Consider the following 15711-nt stretch of genomic DNA (forward strand, 5'->3'; position numbering starts at 1 on the left):
CCCTTTTTCCGTGGGGCGCAGGGAGCCCCTGCGGCTCCGGCCTTGTAAAGGGATCCCAGCAGAGGAGACCGACTCCGCACATCCTTTAATTAATTATCTATTTAAGTGAGCGCCACGGGTCACGGCCGTTCACGTACCCGTTTAGCCCTCATTTCCCAGGCGGGGACCCCTACCCGCGCGAGCCACGGGGCTGGGACCGCGCACCCGGAGGAGGGGGCGGGGTCTGTGGGGGCGCGACTGCGGGGCGGGGCCTGGGAAATTCCCGGCGGGGGCAGGGAGGCCCGCGCGGCGGTCAGCTGAGCGGCGCTGGGCGGGGTCGCGAGGCCGCAAGTCAGCCCGAGGCTCCGCGAGCCCGGATCGCTGCCCCTGGCGGGTCCCCTGGTCCGCGTCTGCATCCGGGTCCGGAGCCCTCCCCCAGCGGGCACGATGCCGAGAGAGCAGTGACCCCAATAGAGGCCAGAGCGCGGGCGCGGGGTGAGCTGGGGCAGAGGGCGGGCAGGGGCTTGGAGAGGTGGCGGCTCCCTTTCCGCCTTGGAAGCTGTTCCCGCGGCCCCGTTCCCTGCGACGCCGGAGCCTGTCGGGTGGCAATGGCGAGGGATGGGACGTCCTCTCCCCAGGGAGGGTTTCCGGGCCTGGGCGAATTCTGACCTGGTGGGAAAGGGCAGTAGGGCGGCCGTCCCAAAGCTCCCTCCCCCCTTTTTTACCGGCCCGGTTGGCCGCCAGTGACTTCCTCTGTAGGTCACGGAGGTTGTTTGAGGGTGACATCCTCCCGCAGGTTGGGAATGATTACAGCCAGTTCCTCATTATATAGGAAGTGGTTAAATGTATACCTTTGAGAAATGAAAAGTATTCTAGCTATTTGAGGTGACCCAGGGACACTAAGGAACAGGTGACCTCTCTCTCTAAGGTGCTGGGACTCCTGAACAGCTGAAAGGAATCTTCATAAACTGTTGTGTCCGGGAGAGCATGTGTGTGTGTGTGTGTGTGTGTGTGTGTGTGTGTGTGTGCATACAGAGACCATGAATGCTCCATGAGGCTGAGAACCCCAGAGGAATTGTTTTTCCTGTCAGAAATGTGTAAGCTGGAGGCAGAGTCAGCATTGCTAAGAGAAAACGAAACCCAGATTCTGGTCTGGCCTCCTCCTCCAGGAAAACTGTTGTATGGAAATGTATGCCCCAGATCTATTGAAGGATGAAGTGGAAAACAGAACCGTGGTCCAGTAAGGTGGTGTTAGAACCTCAAAAGCCTCAGATCTGGTAAGCAAGAGCAGCGCTATTAACACAAGAACCAGCCCCTCCCCTTGCTCTTTGCCTAGGGAGAGAACTAGGGAACCCTGGCTACCTCCCAGGATGTGCCCAGTTTGTGCTGGGCTGGAGAGATCCTGGGGCAGAGGCAAAGGCCAGGAACTGCCCTAGGAATGGACAAGGCAAGTGAAGTTTAAATGTGGCCTGGAGAGAGAGGACAGGGACAGGAATCTTCCAAGTGACTGATCTGTTTTTCTACTGGGCCACTTCTAATGGTTCTTTGTATATTATGTACAACATTATAAAAATAATGTCTTTTTTTGGTAACTGATCTCAGGTTGCATATTATGCTGTGGAGTCCAACTAACCCCTCCAAAAAACAAAAAAAAAAAAACTTTATTCTTGAAAGAAATTGGTCATTGTATTACCTTCCTTTAGAACCCTCTCCCTTAAGTAAGGATACCTGGGTATTTTCCTCTCCAAGCCCTGCTTTTCCTGAATTTTATAGAGACCTGAACTATTTTTGGAATCAGTGGGATTAGTAAATCCAAAGGAAAGGGAAGAAATTAAACTCTGTTTTTGAGAAGTGAAGACTTTTCAGAGGAAAATATTATTTTAAAGGTTTTCATTTTGACATGTATAGGAGGATGGGATAATAAGATGTGTGTTATGAAATGACACTCAGATACCTTTGGGGATGATAAAAGAAACAGTACTAATTTTCAAAACAAGTTTTAAAAGTTGAGGTCAAGAATTAGGGAATGAGTGCCGTAGAGTTGGAGAAAAACTCATAATACTAGCATGCTGGGTTTGTCACTATGGAGCAGAAAGTGTCTTACTAGTGCTAGACCTTAAAATACCTCATTGCACTGTATTTTCATTTCATTTCAACGAACATTTACTGAGAGCCTGCTGTGCGCCGCTCACAAGGTAGAATAAAATAGAGACCTTCCCTGAAGTTTGATGAAGATCTCCTGAATGGGATGATCATAGAACTTTGCAGAAAGAGCCCAGTGCTACTGGGTACTGAGAGGAAAGAACAGGCTGTTTTACACAGCCATCTATCTCAGCTGGACATGGAGCTGTCTGGTGGGTATTTGCCAGGGCAGACGTGGGGCCAGATATTTTGTGCAGAGAGGAGAGCAGAGATAAGGGCAAAGAAGCGGAAGAGAGCGGGAAACTGTGAGCTCTTTCATGCCTTGCGTGCCAGTGGCATGGTGACAAGAGATGATACCGGTGGGTAAGTAGGGGCCAGACTCTGAAAGGCCACATTTTTCTCATTTAGGAGCTGGAAATCTGCCTTGCATGGGAAGGGTTTTCAGCAGGAGGGTGACCTCATGTTGGGAAAGAATCTGAAGTTATAGGGGGACTGTGGTAGAAAGAGGCCAGGCAGACAGCTTAGGTAACTACTCAGCAAGGATTCTCGATGCCGGGGACACAGTGGTGCACAGAACAGACAAAAATCCTGTACTCCGTGGAGTGCATCGCTACTGTAATTGAGACAAGACACGGAGGGTCTGACCTAAGCTGGCAAGGATGGGAAGGAGGAGGAAGTACCAGCCACTTACTGACCCATGAGACTCCAATGGAGAGAGGATACTCCCAGGCTCATGCCTTTCGTGAGAAGGGTAAATCAATTTCCATTTTCTGTAGGTTAGCAAATTTCAAAATCAGAATTCCATTTCTGGCATGAAAAGTGAAGCTTCTTTTTCCCCCTTCATTGGATACAGGCTTTGAGTTCTTTTTCCAGGATGATGATGGTTTTAGTTGATATAATCTTGGGATCACACTCAGCCCCCCACCCTGGCATAAGTGTAGGACATGGAGTGTTATGCGAGTGTCTGAGGATGAGGGATATAAGGCCATGATTCTACAATCTCAGCCACCTAATGGTCTGATCAGGAAATAGGTTTTTACTGTTTAAAATTAATTTATTCATGCAGGGATTGAACCTGTGAATGCTTATTAAGCCAGTTTAGAACACACCAGGGTAAGGGCCTGGACTTATTCTGCATGATGCCCATTGGTCCAATGTCCAGAGGGTGGAAGTCAGTATAAGGCAGATTTCTGTTCGATACAGAATGACTTTCTAATGATGGGAATGGTCCTGGAACAGAATGGGCTGTGTTGCCTGCCAAAGTCATTGCTCATATATTCTGTCATTGAAGCCTTTCAGGCCCGGTCCGTATGACCCTCTTCCATGGAAACCAGATAAGAGATTCTTGCATCGAATAAGAAGTTGGACTGGATCATTTGTAAGGCCAACTCAGAAATGAGGTTTAAGCTCATGCCCACGCCCACAGAGTCGAGTCATTGCTACTTGACCTCTGGAATTAAAAATGATAATATATTTAAGAATTCAAATAGGACTGGGAATAAAATCAAGGAAATTCTTCTAGGTAGTTTGCTGCTTCCTCACTGGTGAAATCTTGATAAATTGTGCTAAATTAACTCACCCTTCTGTAGTTAAATATCACCTTTGCTTAGAAATGACGTGTTTCAAGGATATTTGGCTGATTCAGTAGAGTATGTGACTTTTGATCTCAGAGCCCCATGTTGGACATAGAACTTATATTAAAGAAACAAAAGAAAGAAAAAAAAGAGACATGTTTCAGATCCAGGTTAGTTGGATTTTTATGGGAAATTCTGTTATTTAAAAAAAAAAAAAAGCAATTCCGTTAATGGATAGAACCTTGGAATAAATGGCTTAGTTCCAATTTCTGTAACCTTTAGAAATGTGTGCAAGAATTTATAATTCATCTCTGTATTTGTTCAGTTGAATGTACTTAAGGCCGTGTTAAAGACTTAGAAAATTCAGCTTTCCCTAAAGGGTGCTCTACCAATAGACATTTCACATAGGCACTGTACTCATAACTCATAATGATGCCCCCCAAAATACCTAAAATCATAGGATACTCTTTGGGTCACCAAAAAACAATTAAGTTGCTTTTGGTAACAATTTGGTAATAAGTATTTACATGCTTGTGTTTGGCATATACACTAACTTCTTATTTCCTATGACATTTGAATTACCAAATAATTTTCCCTAACAATGCTGGATAATGAAGTGTTTGCAGTGATTAGGACAGGCATATAATACATATGGTGGCATGGCCATGACGGTGCTGGGTTGTATGTGTTGGATGGGGGGGGTTGGATCTTTCTAGAAATTCAAGAATACTTTTCATGGGGTTTTTGAGCTAAAAGCAAATGTAATGATCATCATTCGCTAGACAAGTCAGTAAATTATCATAAGAGGTCACAGATCTGGGTAAGGCAGCCAGTGTTTTTTCGACTGTCCCCTAGCATGACCCTGCTTTTTCCCCTCATGTCCTAAAATCTGAGCAACCTGAAAAAGCTAGAAGCCCTGATAAAACAGCTAGAACCAGTTTTAACTTTATTGTGGATGTCTAAAGGAAGTATAAAGGAAAGTTGAGGAGGAAAAATAACCTGGATAATTTTCAAAAGAAAATCTTTGTTTTCTCCCCTCCCATTTCTTCCTCTTCCCTGCTTCCCCTGCCCTTCCCTCTTCTCTCCCCTTTCCTGTCTCTTGGAAAAGCAATAAAAGAGAAATGTGTATATAATAAAATGAAATTAAGCACATCTCTAGAGAACTCCTTAGGAACTTAAAAAAAAAAATCTGTTGAATGTTTCCATTTGCTTTTGCGAAGTGTATTATAATCTTTGAGTACCTAAGCAAACTGGACAGTTGACAAGTAAATGATACATATTGTAAGGTTTTTAAAATTTTTTATTTAAATTCAATTTAACATATAGTGTACTGTTAGTTTCGGGGATAGAATTTAGTGATTCATCAGTTGCATAGAACATGCAGTGCTGGGGCACCTGGGTGACTCAGTTGGTTAAGTGTCTGCCTTTGGCTCAGGTCATGATCTCAGGGTCCTGTGCTAGAGCCCTGTGTCAGGCTCCCTGCCCAGCGTGGAGCCTGCTTTTTCTGCCTCTGCCCCTCCCCCTCCACTTGTGCTCTATCTTAGATAAATAAAATTTAAAAAAAAAAAACACCCTGTGTTCATTCTGTCAAGTGCCCTCCTTAATGCCCATCGCCTAATTACCCCATCTCCCATCCCCCTCCCCTCCAGCAACCCTCTGTTTGTTCCCTAGATTTAAGATTTAAGATTTATGGTTTGCTTCCCTCTCTGTTTTAATCTTATTTTATTTTTCCTTCCCTTCCCCTATGTTCCTCTGTTTTGTTTCTTAAATTCCACACATGAATGAAATCATGTGGTATTTGTCTTTCTTTGACTGACTTATTTCACTTAGCTTAATATTCTCTAGTTCTATCCATGTTGTTGCAAATGGCAAAATTTCTTTTTTCATGGCTGAGTAATATTCCATGTATATATATACCACATTTTCTTTATCTCTTCATCTGTCAGTAGACATCTGGGCTTTTTCATATTTTGGATATTGTGGACATTGCTGCTCTAAACATTGGGGCACATTGTGAGGATTTTATCTTTAGGTCTCTTTAGTATTCCTGTTATTTGGTAAAAACCCATGTTTATGAAAGGTTAGCTCCAACATCATACTGTGCATAAACAAATGTTACAGAAAGCCAGAAACTGACTTTTTTTCTAAATTACTTTTTCTAAATTATTTTTTTCTTTTCTTTTAAATATTTTCTTTTTTTCTAAATTATTTCATCCAGATTATTTTATTGGGGAAACCAAAAGCAGTCTTTTCTAATCACTGAATACCAGGAGCCCACCTCAGCACTAGACCACTTTACTAATGCATTAGGATATGTAGAACATAGGCTACCTTCCAGAGGCCTACAGTGGAGTAGTATGCCTCGTCAATGCTTTTCACTTCAGAAACTGACTTCCTCCTTAAAGCATTTCATGGGACTGCCTCTCCTTAAGGTGGCTGCTCAGGGGAGAAGCAGGAGCCTGCTGTCCTGTCATGGTACTGTCCCTCATGACCTGCAGGTTCCTTCAGACCAAAAGCAGATCACCAGGCTCTTGGGTCCAGGGGGCCTCCAGAGAACCCCAGGCATTGCTTCCATTGGGGGTGGGGGGAAAAGCACTGTACCACAACCTGTGTGTTTGGTTTAATAGACAGTCACCGAAAGCTCTCCTAGCTGTTAATGATACGGTGCTGTGTCAGAAAGAATGCACTTATCCTTCTTCATCTTCCATGACAAGGCTTATCATGATTGTCATGAAGCACAGAAAAGAAAATGTTTGCCTGTAGCATGCCACCAGTTGTTAGATGAGATTCGTATGTTTGCCCAGGTGTTGGGCATACATAAACGGATCTTATTTTTGTCCATCTTGTCTGTCTTGTCTTGTCTATCTCATTGATGTCCACATTGACCCCTCTAAAAAATAAAGTGGTATGCTTAAAATATTCTCAGAATATGCAATAAGTGAGCAAGGTTTCTTAGTCTTTTTAGGATGCCTTGCAGAATTATTGAATATTGAAGCCTAAATATTCAGTAGCATCTTTATTGTATGACAGAGCTGGGTTTTGGTATTATTCATACTCCTAGAGTTCATACCTCTTCTGAAGTGACCTCGGCCGAGCTCTAACACCCCTGGGAGCTCAGCTCGGTCTCCTGTCAAGTAGCCATCCAGTTGGGTTTTAGTGAGGATTAGAAACTGACGTGTTGGCTGCGGTGATTCAGCATGTAGTAAGCATCCAAAAAATGTTCCTTCTCCCTTTCCTCTTAGCCAAAAATTCAAGAGATAAAATATGGAGATTTTTTAACAGCTTTATGTGCAGTTCACCCAAAACAAAAAGATCTGAGCTTGAAAGATTTGCATAGGAAAACCAATTTAATGATACTTTACCCATATCCACAAATGTACGTTTGGAAGCCTTGAATTCCTGTTAGGATTCCTGATTCTCATGCTCTTCTCTCCCTCCTCCGTCCCTCAGGCCCTCGCCGTACCCACGCACACAGACACACGCACACAGGCTAGAATACACCTCTTTGTTTAAAAGGGAAGAACCAAAAATGCCCAAAAAAGAATTGGAGAGGAAGGAGGCAACTTTTGGAATACACACTAGCAGTTCCCCATGGACTTATGGGACTCAGGGGCCCCTTGCAGTGGGAAGACAGCTCTCTCTTCAGTCTGTGACGCTTCCCTAGGTCCTGCAGCCATGTCCCACCAACCGCTTAGCTGCCTGACTGAAAAGGGGGACAGCCCCAACGAAACCACAGGAAATGGGCCCCCCAACCTGGCTCACCCAAACCTGGACACGTTCACCCCGGAGGAGCTGCTGCGGCAGATGAAGGAGCTCCTGACTGAGAACCATCAGCTCAAAGGTGAGAAGCCTCTGGCCACCACGTTTCTTCATTCACCCTGGCCCTTCATGAACAGCATCTCTCTGTCAAAAAGCTTGTTGGTGAATTCCCTTCTCTCTCTTTCACTAGCGGGAGAAAGAACACAGAGTCTAGCTTTTGGTAAAGCTAAAATTGTTTCCATTGTTTACTTTTGGGATACAGGTAAGAATAAAAGGTACTTACACACCCCAGGGAAATGGTGTAATGACATAGAGTCCCTTTAGAAAGAAAGGAAGAATTACAGAGTTCTAAATATGACCCTGTTCATAGAACGCATTCTGGGATCTCCCTCCATGGCTTCTGGCAGGACCTGTGTTCAAATCAGTGCTCTAGCGTGTGTGTCGTCATGGAGGAACCCAAACTAGTTTTATTTTCTGGAATCTTTGGAGCACTAGAAATGACATTAGGCCCCCGAGTCTTGTCTGGAAGCAAAAACCACTCAACTTTCTACATTTTCTGCCAACCCTGGGGTCCAGGCCTAGGAGGGCTTCTTTAGATTCACAGCTAAGTGATGAGGATGGTTGGAGGTTGGATTCATCAAATCGAGTCTGATGTGTGACACTCTCACTCTGAACCCCATACAGAAGCCATGAAGCTAAATAATCAGGCAATGAAAGGGCGATTTGAAGAGCTTTCAGCCTGGACAGAGAAACAGAAGGAAGAACGCCTCTTTTTTGAGATACAGAGCAAAGAAGCCAAAGAGCGCCTCATGGCTTTGAGTCACGAAAATGAAAAATTGAAGGAAGAACTTGAAAAACTAAAAGGGAAAATGGAAAAATCCCTTGAGGTGAGCAGACTAGTCAGTTGCAATTTTATTTTATTTTATTAATATTTAGAGTGGAATCTTCCTTATCTAGACTTCTAGATCAAAACCTTTCATGGTTCAGGCTAGATGAGTATTTTGCATCATTTGAAAGAACGGTTCTTCCTGAGAAGGTGGCTACAGTTTCAAGGGTTGTTTGCAGTTTCTGTTGGGGGAGGGAAATCTGTACGGTTTTGACCATATTGATTATAGTCAAAAGAAGGTTGTGGTTATAAATCAGTATTTTGTATTCATTATAGACCTCGCAGGAGAACCTCTGCCTTGAACCATCCAAGTGTTAGCTTTTAGTTTATGTCTTTGATAGAAAATTACATTAAAAAAACTATTACTCCCAAGTTTTACTTACTATTTTAGTCTTTTCCTAAGTCTAAAAATAGAGATTCCTCACTTTACATTTTACATCTACTTTTCTTTTTTACATCTACTTTTGAGAAATGGTGCAATACTTATCATGTTGTGATAGGAGGCTGTCAGTTTGCCACATTTTCATTGACCCAAAGACCCTAAGAAATGTGCTCATGGCCAAGAGTGGGTGCCAAAGATGTTAGGGAGAAAATATGTATCAGAACCCATTTGAAGCATCTGCCCATATTCTGAGGACTGGTTGTTCCTTAGGCTGGGCATCTGCTGTTCCTCGTCTTCCCAACCTGGAACTTAGCAGCCCCCTGAGGGATGGACCACTGGTTTGATTCAGAGAAGATAGAAACCCAGACTTCAGAGATGTTCCTTGAGATACCTTGAACTCTGTTGATCTCTGATTTCTTGGGTAAAGTATGCAAACAAAGAAAGATAAGAGGAAAAAAAGGGGGGGGGACAATATGGAATAACCTGAAGAATGAAAAGTTGTTTAGGAAACTGTATTGTGCTTTTTGTCAGGGCTTTACTCATTGATATCAATCCCTGCTTATGGGACCGTGTGAACATTCTGCTTGAATAAACTTACATTTGTGTAGGAAATGATTCATTGCTGATTAGATCTATCACATCTAATGCTTCAACTTGTCTTATAGTTCAAAAAAACAGTAAGTTATTACTTTGGGGGAAATCTCTTGGTATCTAAATATTTGCAAGGTAGAATACACTGAAAAACTGATCAGCTAGGCTATGTGAATAATTTTCTACTCTCTGTAAGAAAATATCTTTTTTTTTAAGATTTTACTTACCTGAGAGAGAAAGAGTATACAAGCTGGGTGGAAGGGCAGACTCCCCACTGAGCTCAGAGTCCAAAGGGAGGCTCGATCCCAGGACCCCAAGATCATGACCGTAGCCGAAGTCAGATGCTTAACTGACTGGGCCAACCAGGTGCCCCAGAAAATATCTTATGCTGTTTTCCTCCTTTGGCTTTTGGGATGTGAGCTGACAGTTGACATCAGTCTGTTGGGGCCTATCACATTGAAGCCCAGAAAGAAGCTTCCAGAAGCAGTTTGTCTGTTTGAAATCATCTGTGTGTGGGTTTTCCTAAGAAGTCCCAGTACTGGAAGAGATAGAGAAAAGAAGCTGGAGCTCCAGACAGCTTCTTTCAATGCAGAAGACAGCTGAAACAAACTATAAGCAGGACTCAGAAGTGAGTCCTTGGGACAGACGACATGGGTACTTGGACAAAGAGACATTTATAGCTCTTTAATACCCTTGGTCATCAGCCTTCTGTCCCCAGAAATGTGCTTCCCAGGCCTGCCTATTGCCTCCCTGCCTCTTCTTTAATTTTTATTTCATGGACCAGTTGAGATGATTTGTACAATTTAGGCCGTCATCTTCCTGACTTAAAGCTCTCCCAGCCCCTGCCTTTTCTCACTCTTGCTAACCCATCCTTGCTGCATCTCTCCAGGGAATCCCCTCCAGCCACGAGGGACTCTCATGTGTTCTGTGCCACACAACTAAAGGGAATAGGACATTTCTTTTGGAGATCTGCCTTCTGATCCTCAGGGTGAGGCTGAGGTTTTCATGGTTCTGTCCAGCTCACAGAATTATACATTATTATCATCTGTAGAGAGAACTTTTTAACTTTTAATGGTACAGATTGCTAGGCAGAGATCATTAGCTGGGTATTTCTTCTAGGATTATAAAATGCATGGTAGCCTGGGCAGATTTCCGGGACAGCAAGTTGGAGACATGATACAAGTACAAAAGGAGAGCCGTGGTGTTGCTTGAAGGTCAAGGGCAAGCATTCAAAAGTGCTGAAAGGTAACAAATCATGGAGTTGAGTTTGATCAGAGAGAATAAAACATGTGAGTTCTAGTCCAGGAAGGGATTGAAAGGAGTCTCAGTAGTGAAATGAAGAGAGATTTAAAATGTTACCTTGTGAGGTATTTGATGGCCAAATAAGTAGATAGGAATTTCCCAAGGATAGTGAAAAGATCCTCACCCTTGTAAAAAAGAAGATTACCCTGACAAGTCTGAGATTCTAGAATCATGGCCTTATATCCCTTGTCATCCGACACTTGCTTAAAACTCTGTTTCCTACCCTTATGCCAAGGTAGTTTTAAAAATCCATTCTGAGGTGCCTCGGTGGTTCAGTCAGTTGGGTATCTGACTCTTGATTTCGGCTCAGGTCATGATCTCAGGGTCATGAGACCAAGACCTGAGTTGGGCTCCTCACTGGGTGTGCAACCTGTTTAGGATTCTCACTCCCTCCCTCTGTCCCTCCTCACCCCCACTAACACACTCACTCTCTCTTCAAAAAAAAATTTTTTTAATCCACTCTATAAAATGTCCTCAGAGGGGTCCAGCAGGAAAATGTGAAGATACCTAATAGAACCTGACTTTGCCCTTACCTGCTCACTTCCTAGTCCAGGCTAAGTAGGGCCTCTCCTTTGACTTTTCTACCGCTTTCACAGTTTCATTTCTTTGGAATGAGTCATTATCAAGAGAGGATGCCCAGGCTGATAACCTTTCCCTGCACATCTAACTCTTCAGCTTCACAATGAGTTCTTTTCTCTCAGGCCTGTGGTCATTTCCTGGCAAGGGAACACTCCCAGTGAAGCAAGAACATGATCTAACTGGTGTGAGACATAGTCCTGTGCTGCGTATTAATATCTTTCTCTCCAGGTTTCAATATTTCAGGGACCAGCTGGTTTACGCGAATCCTTTTAATGCTTTTTGGTTGTCCTAACAGCCTTTGGGTCTATTTCTGGTTCCTTAGGAAATCTGTCATGGAGATGGGTGGTGTGTGTGTGTGTGTGTGTGTGTGTGTGTGAAAGAGAGAGAGAGAGAAAGAGAGAGAGAATTGCTGTGTTGTAATGCTCTGATAACCTCAAGTGTGTATTTCTGGTGGCACCATGCCCATAAACACAATGAAGGTTTCCCGAGGAGGGAATCAGAGAGGCCTCCTAGGTCATGGCTGGAAGGGACCACAGAGACCACAGAGACCACTTAGGACCATGTCTTCCTTTCTAACCCAGCACAACCAAGGCCAAGACTTTAAGTAAATCTGCTCAGGATGTCATACACAGCTATTAGCAGGCTGTGGACTGGAATCTGTTTTCTCTGCTCCCAGATGAAAACACTGCATCTAAACAGACCCTTCCTCTTAAGACTTTGTCTCAGGTAGTAAGTGTAATAAGAGAAACGCAACACATACTTGGTATTAGTAAATAGGAGTATTTGTTCTTTGTGTCGACATAGGCTGAAATTTAATTTTTTTACCTTTCATAGCAGCCTCCAAATTTTCAGTTTTCTTATTTCTCGCTGGGCTTCCTTTAAGCAGCCTAAAAAAACACCAACATAAGGTGTAGCAAACTGCCTGAGAGAATTTAGGACTTTGCATTGTCTTTACCATTCATGTTTCATGTAATGAGATGGCTTGATGCTTTGACTTCAAACTATACATGACAAGTATGGAGAGAGCGAGGGTGGGTCTCCCTTTGTGTGGGAAGAAAAAAGGCAAGGGGTTGATTTGGTAGCTTTTTGTCCTTATTTTCTGAGGTTTTGGACAACTTAACCGTTGTCGAAGTCTGATTGGTTTCTTTCATGTCATATTATCCTGTATGCTGAGAAAGCCTTTCTTTCTTGTCATGAGATTATTTTAACTTTGTATTGTTTGAATATAATAAAATAATGTAAAATCTTCCATTTGAAATGTTGTATCACAATATATATCCAGGACCCCACTGGGGACCCCAAAGTCCCCAAGGCAGAAGCAGACCAGGAACTCGAACAGCTGAAGACCCAGGTGGCCTATCTCCAAGCTGAAAAAGCAGATCTGCTGGGGATTGTGTCAGAACTACAGCTCAAGCTGAATTCGGGGGGCTCTTCTGAAGACTCCTTTGTTGAAATCAGGATAGCTGTAAGTGTCCTGGTTTTCATTTCATTTTCAGCAAATTACAAAAGCTCACCTAGACACCTAGATTACCATCATGTCTTTTCAACACACCAAAGCCAAAGAGGGCAGGAATTTCAGCATCAATATCACCAAGATAAATTGGCTCTCCTTTTTAAGTATGACATAATCCTAGGGGCACCTGGGTGGCTCGGTGGGTTAAACATCTGACTCTATTTCGGCTCAGGTCCCGATCTCAGGGTTATGAGATCCTGCTTGGATCATGGAGCCTGCTTGGGATTCTCTCTCTCCCTCTGTCCCTACCCTTGCTCGCCCATGCGTGCTCTCTCTGTTTCGCTCTTAAAAAAAAAAAAAAAAAAAAAAAAAGTCTTAATACTGATGAGGGCTATCATGGCTGAAATGGAAGAATACTGATTATCTTTTATGACAAAAGGGATTGGGTTAGTTTTTCTTTTCCTTCCCGTAGGTACTGACAAATCAGATATCTTGTGACTGATCTATAAAACAAAACAGAAAACATACACTTTTCCAGATCAGGTCCTTCACTGTGTCCCGCACTGCACTTGGGTGTACAGACTCATGAGAAGATGGGGCAAACTGATGGCTTTAAAATAGTTTTTAATAATAGAACCCTCTTTTCAGACAAGCCTTATGAGGAACCTTGGTTTATTAAAAACAAGAAGTGAAGAAAAGAAATTAGTGCCATTGGGGTTGTGGTGGAGGGTTGACCTTGTCTTTGCCCCAGCTTCTAACAGCAGGTGCCTGGGCACCTCCAGGAGCTGAGGGTGAAGCCCTGGGTGTCTGACACGTTTCTGTGGAACCGAAAACGAAGTGAGCTCAGTGAAGTGGCGTGTGCTGGCCCCTTCCTGAACATCTGACGAGTATCTGTGGTGTCCATGTCTGTGAGCCCCAGAGCCGCTCTCCTTCACCGCCGCTAGAAAATATTAAATGTTGAGGGAGAAAAACACACAAGGATAAGATCCTCTGTGATACCCCTGGCATGTTAACTTTATCAGACCATACATCAGACAGGAAAAAAGAGAGTGTCTCTGAGAGAGAAATACGGACCTTGTAGGTAATGTGTGGGAAGCTTGAAAAAAGGTGAACTCCTGGGCGTGTCAGAATTATTAGTGTGTGACTATCTTTGCTTTCCAGTTCCTTTGCTGCACTGAAGAGTAGTAGCATGGGGAGACAGCTCTTAGTAACTTTGCCATCCATGCTCCCTAATAAATCTTCAGGAGTATTCATAGCAGCCGAAATCAGGAGAATTGAAATACCAAATGGAAAGCACGCTTTGCCAGAGCACCCTTTCTGCAGATGACCAAAGATAATGAAATGCAGGTTTGATCAAACAGTTTTCACCTTCTCCAAATACGTGGCAAAGTTCAGGAAGGCCAAGGAGCATATGAGAAGTTTCCAAATGAGGCTTCTTCCTTTGGGGCGCATGGTGAGCACAGTACGCTCCTCCACTGGTCCCATGAGTGACAGTTAGTTTTAGTGTAAACATGCTTTTCTTGCCTTGCTTCTTGTGAACTGGAAAACACTGCCCAAGGTTTAGGAAAAATGTACACAATCAGAATTGTTTCGAACCATCTTTGTTCATGCATTTTCGGAAGACTTTCCTGCTAGCTCATTGGAATATTAATGTCTTTCCTATCATGTGACTGGTCTTGGACTTCTTGTACGCTTAAGTGGCCCATGATGTATACAGATTTTGCTAGGAGCCAATGTTGTGCTTTGTGAGCTTTGCCCATAGAAAACAGCCTCTTTTTCAACATTGCTTCAGCAGGTTCTGACATTTTGCATTTTAAAGGCCTGTACAGGGAAGCTGGATAGAGGTATCGCTAGCTTCATGCGACCTTAACTTGGGAAAGAAGGGAACGAACTGCCAAGGAGAGGGAGGAGATAAGTTTTCATGTGTTCGGGGTCAGGTTGACTCTTCTGGATGAGACATGAACCTTCACACCTTGGCCTAGATATTTATAATCCTGACAGGGTGTGCAGAGTAAGGGAAGGCTAGATTCCCATTCCATTTCAGTGACCTGGTTGAAACATCTCACATTTAAATGTCGGTAGCTTCCTTGGGCTGCAGGCCATCAACATTCTTGATCTTACTGCCTTTTTCTCTTTTGATAAAAAATTTGTCTTGTGGACATTATCATGGTAAAGCCCTTTCAATTCTGCCTTTACAGGAAGGAGACACAGATGTGGCAGTGAGAGAAATCAGGACAAGTCCTGGACCAACAAGAACTGATTCCATTGACACGTATGTAGACAAGGGCTAGGGCTAGTGGACAACTCCTACCCCGCCCCCCCACCAGGCTGTCTTGTCACTTGCAGCTCGCCGCTAGGAGGTCAAGCATCTTGGGCTGTGAAAGTTGATTCTCATTAATTGATGCCAGGACCCTTTTTTTGTTGTTGTTAAGAATTTATTTATTTATTTGAGAGAGAGTGCAAGAAGGGGGAGAGGCAGAGTGAGAGGAACCAGACTCCCCACCAAGGAGGAAACCTTGATGCAGGGATGGATCCCAGGGCCCTGGGATCTTAACCTGAGCAGATGGCAGCCGCTTAACTGACTCAGCCACCCAGGCGCCCCATGCCAGGACCTTTTAGGAATGTCCGGTTTGAATGTGATTTAGTGTTGCAGCCAGGCTGGCAGAGAATAGAAACAATGTGTGGTCCCTCTGTGGGCCAACTCAACCCTCACCACTCCATTTAGAGGTGTTTCATCTCCCATAAGATGAGAAGAGAAGACAAACTTGTTCTTAATCAAAAGACTCATGCTTGCTGATTTGTTTACTGGTGCACTTTGCCCTGGTCTGGGCTGTTCAGCTCGATAAAGTGGGATGTTATCATTTTGTCTTCCCTGTTCATTCCCCAGAATGAGCCCAGACGACTGATCCTGAGTGATCTCCAGTAAGGACTGTAAGTGCTCTAAAATGCTGTCATACCCCGTGGCCAGATGTCTTACCTGTGGAGTCTCAAGCTGACCTGTTCCAAATAGACATCAGGAAGCAGACATCTAGTTGACCTGTTCCAAATAGACATTAAGAAGCAG

General features: G+C 43.8%; 1 protein-coding gene across 4 annotated transcripts in view; it reads left to right on the top strand.

Moving 5' to 3' along the window:
* Window positions 1–236: 236 nt before the first annotated feature.
* Window positions 237–15711, top strand: part of OPTN (optineurin) — a 44585-nt gene continuing 29110 nt past the window's right edge. For 2 of the 4 annotated variants that reach the window (XM_082739533.1, XM_082739535.1), the window contains exons 1-5: window positions 237–474; window positions 7360–7536; window positions 8139–8341; window positions 12477–12659; window positions 14846–14919. In XM_082739533.1, the coding sequence (XP_082595659.1) occupies window positions 7371–7536; window positions 8139–8341; window positions 12477–12659; window positions 14846–14919 (626 nt within the window). In that variant the 5' untranslated portion in view covers window positions 237–474; window positions 7360–7370. Of the gene's footprint in view, window positions 475–1148; window positions 1257–7359; window positions 7537–8138; window positions 8342–12476; window positions 12660–14845; window positions 14920–15711 lie in introns of all 4 variants that reach the window. The other 2 variants (XM_082739534.1, XM_082739536.1) reach the window with 2 other exon arrangements.

Source organism: Mustela nivalis, assembly GCF_964662115.1.
Source record: "Mustela nivalis genome assembly, chromosome: 7".
Lineage (NCBI taxonomy): Eukaryota > Metazoa > Chordata > Mammalia > Carnivora > Mustelidae > Mustela > Mustela nivalis.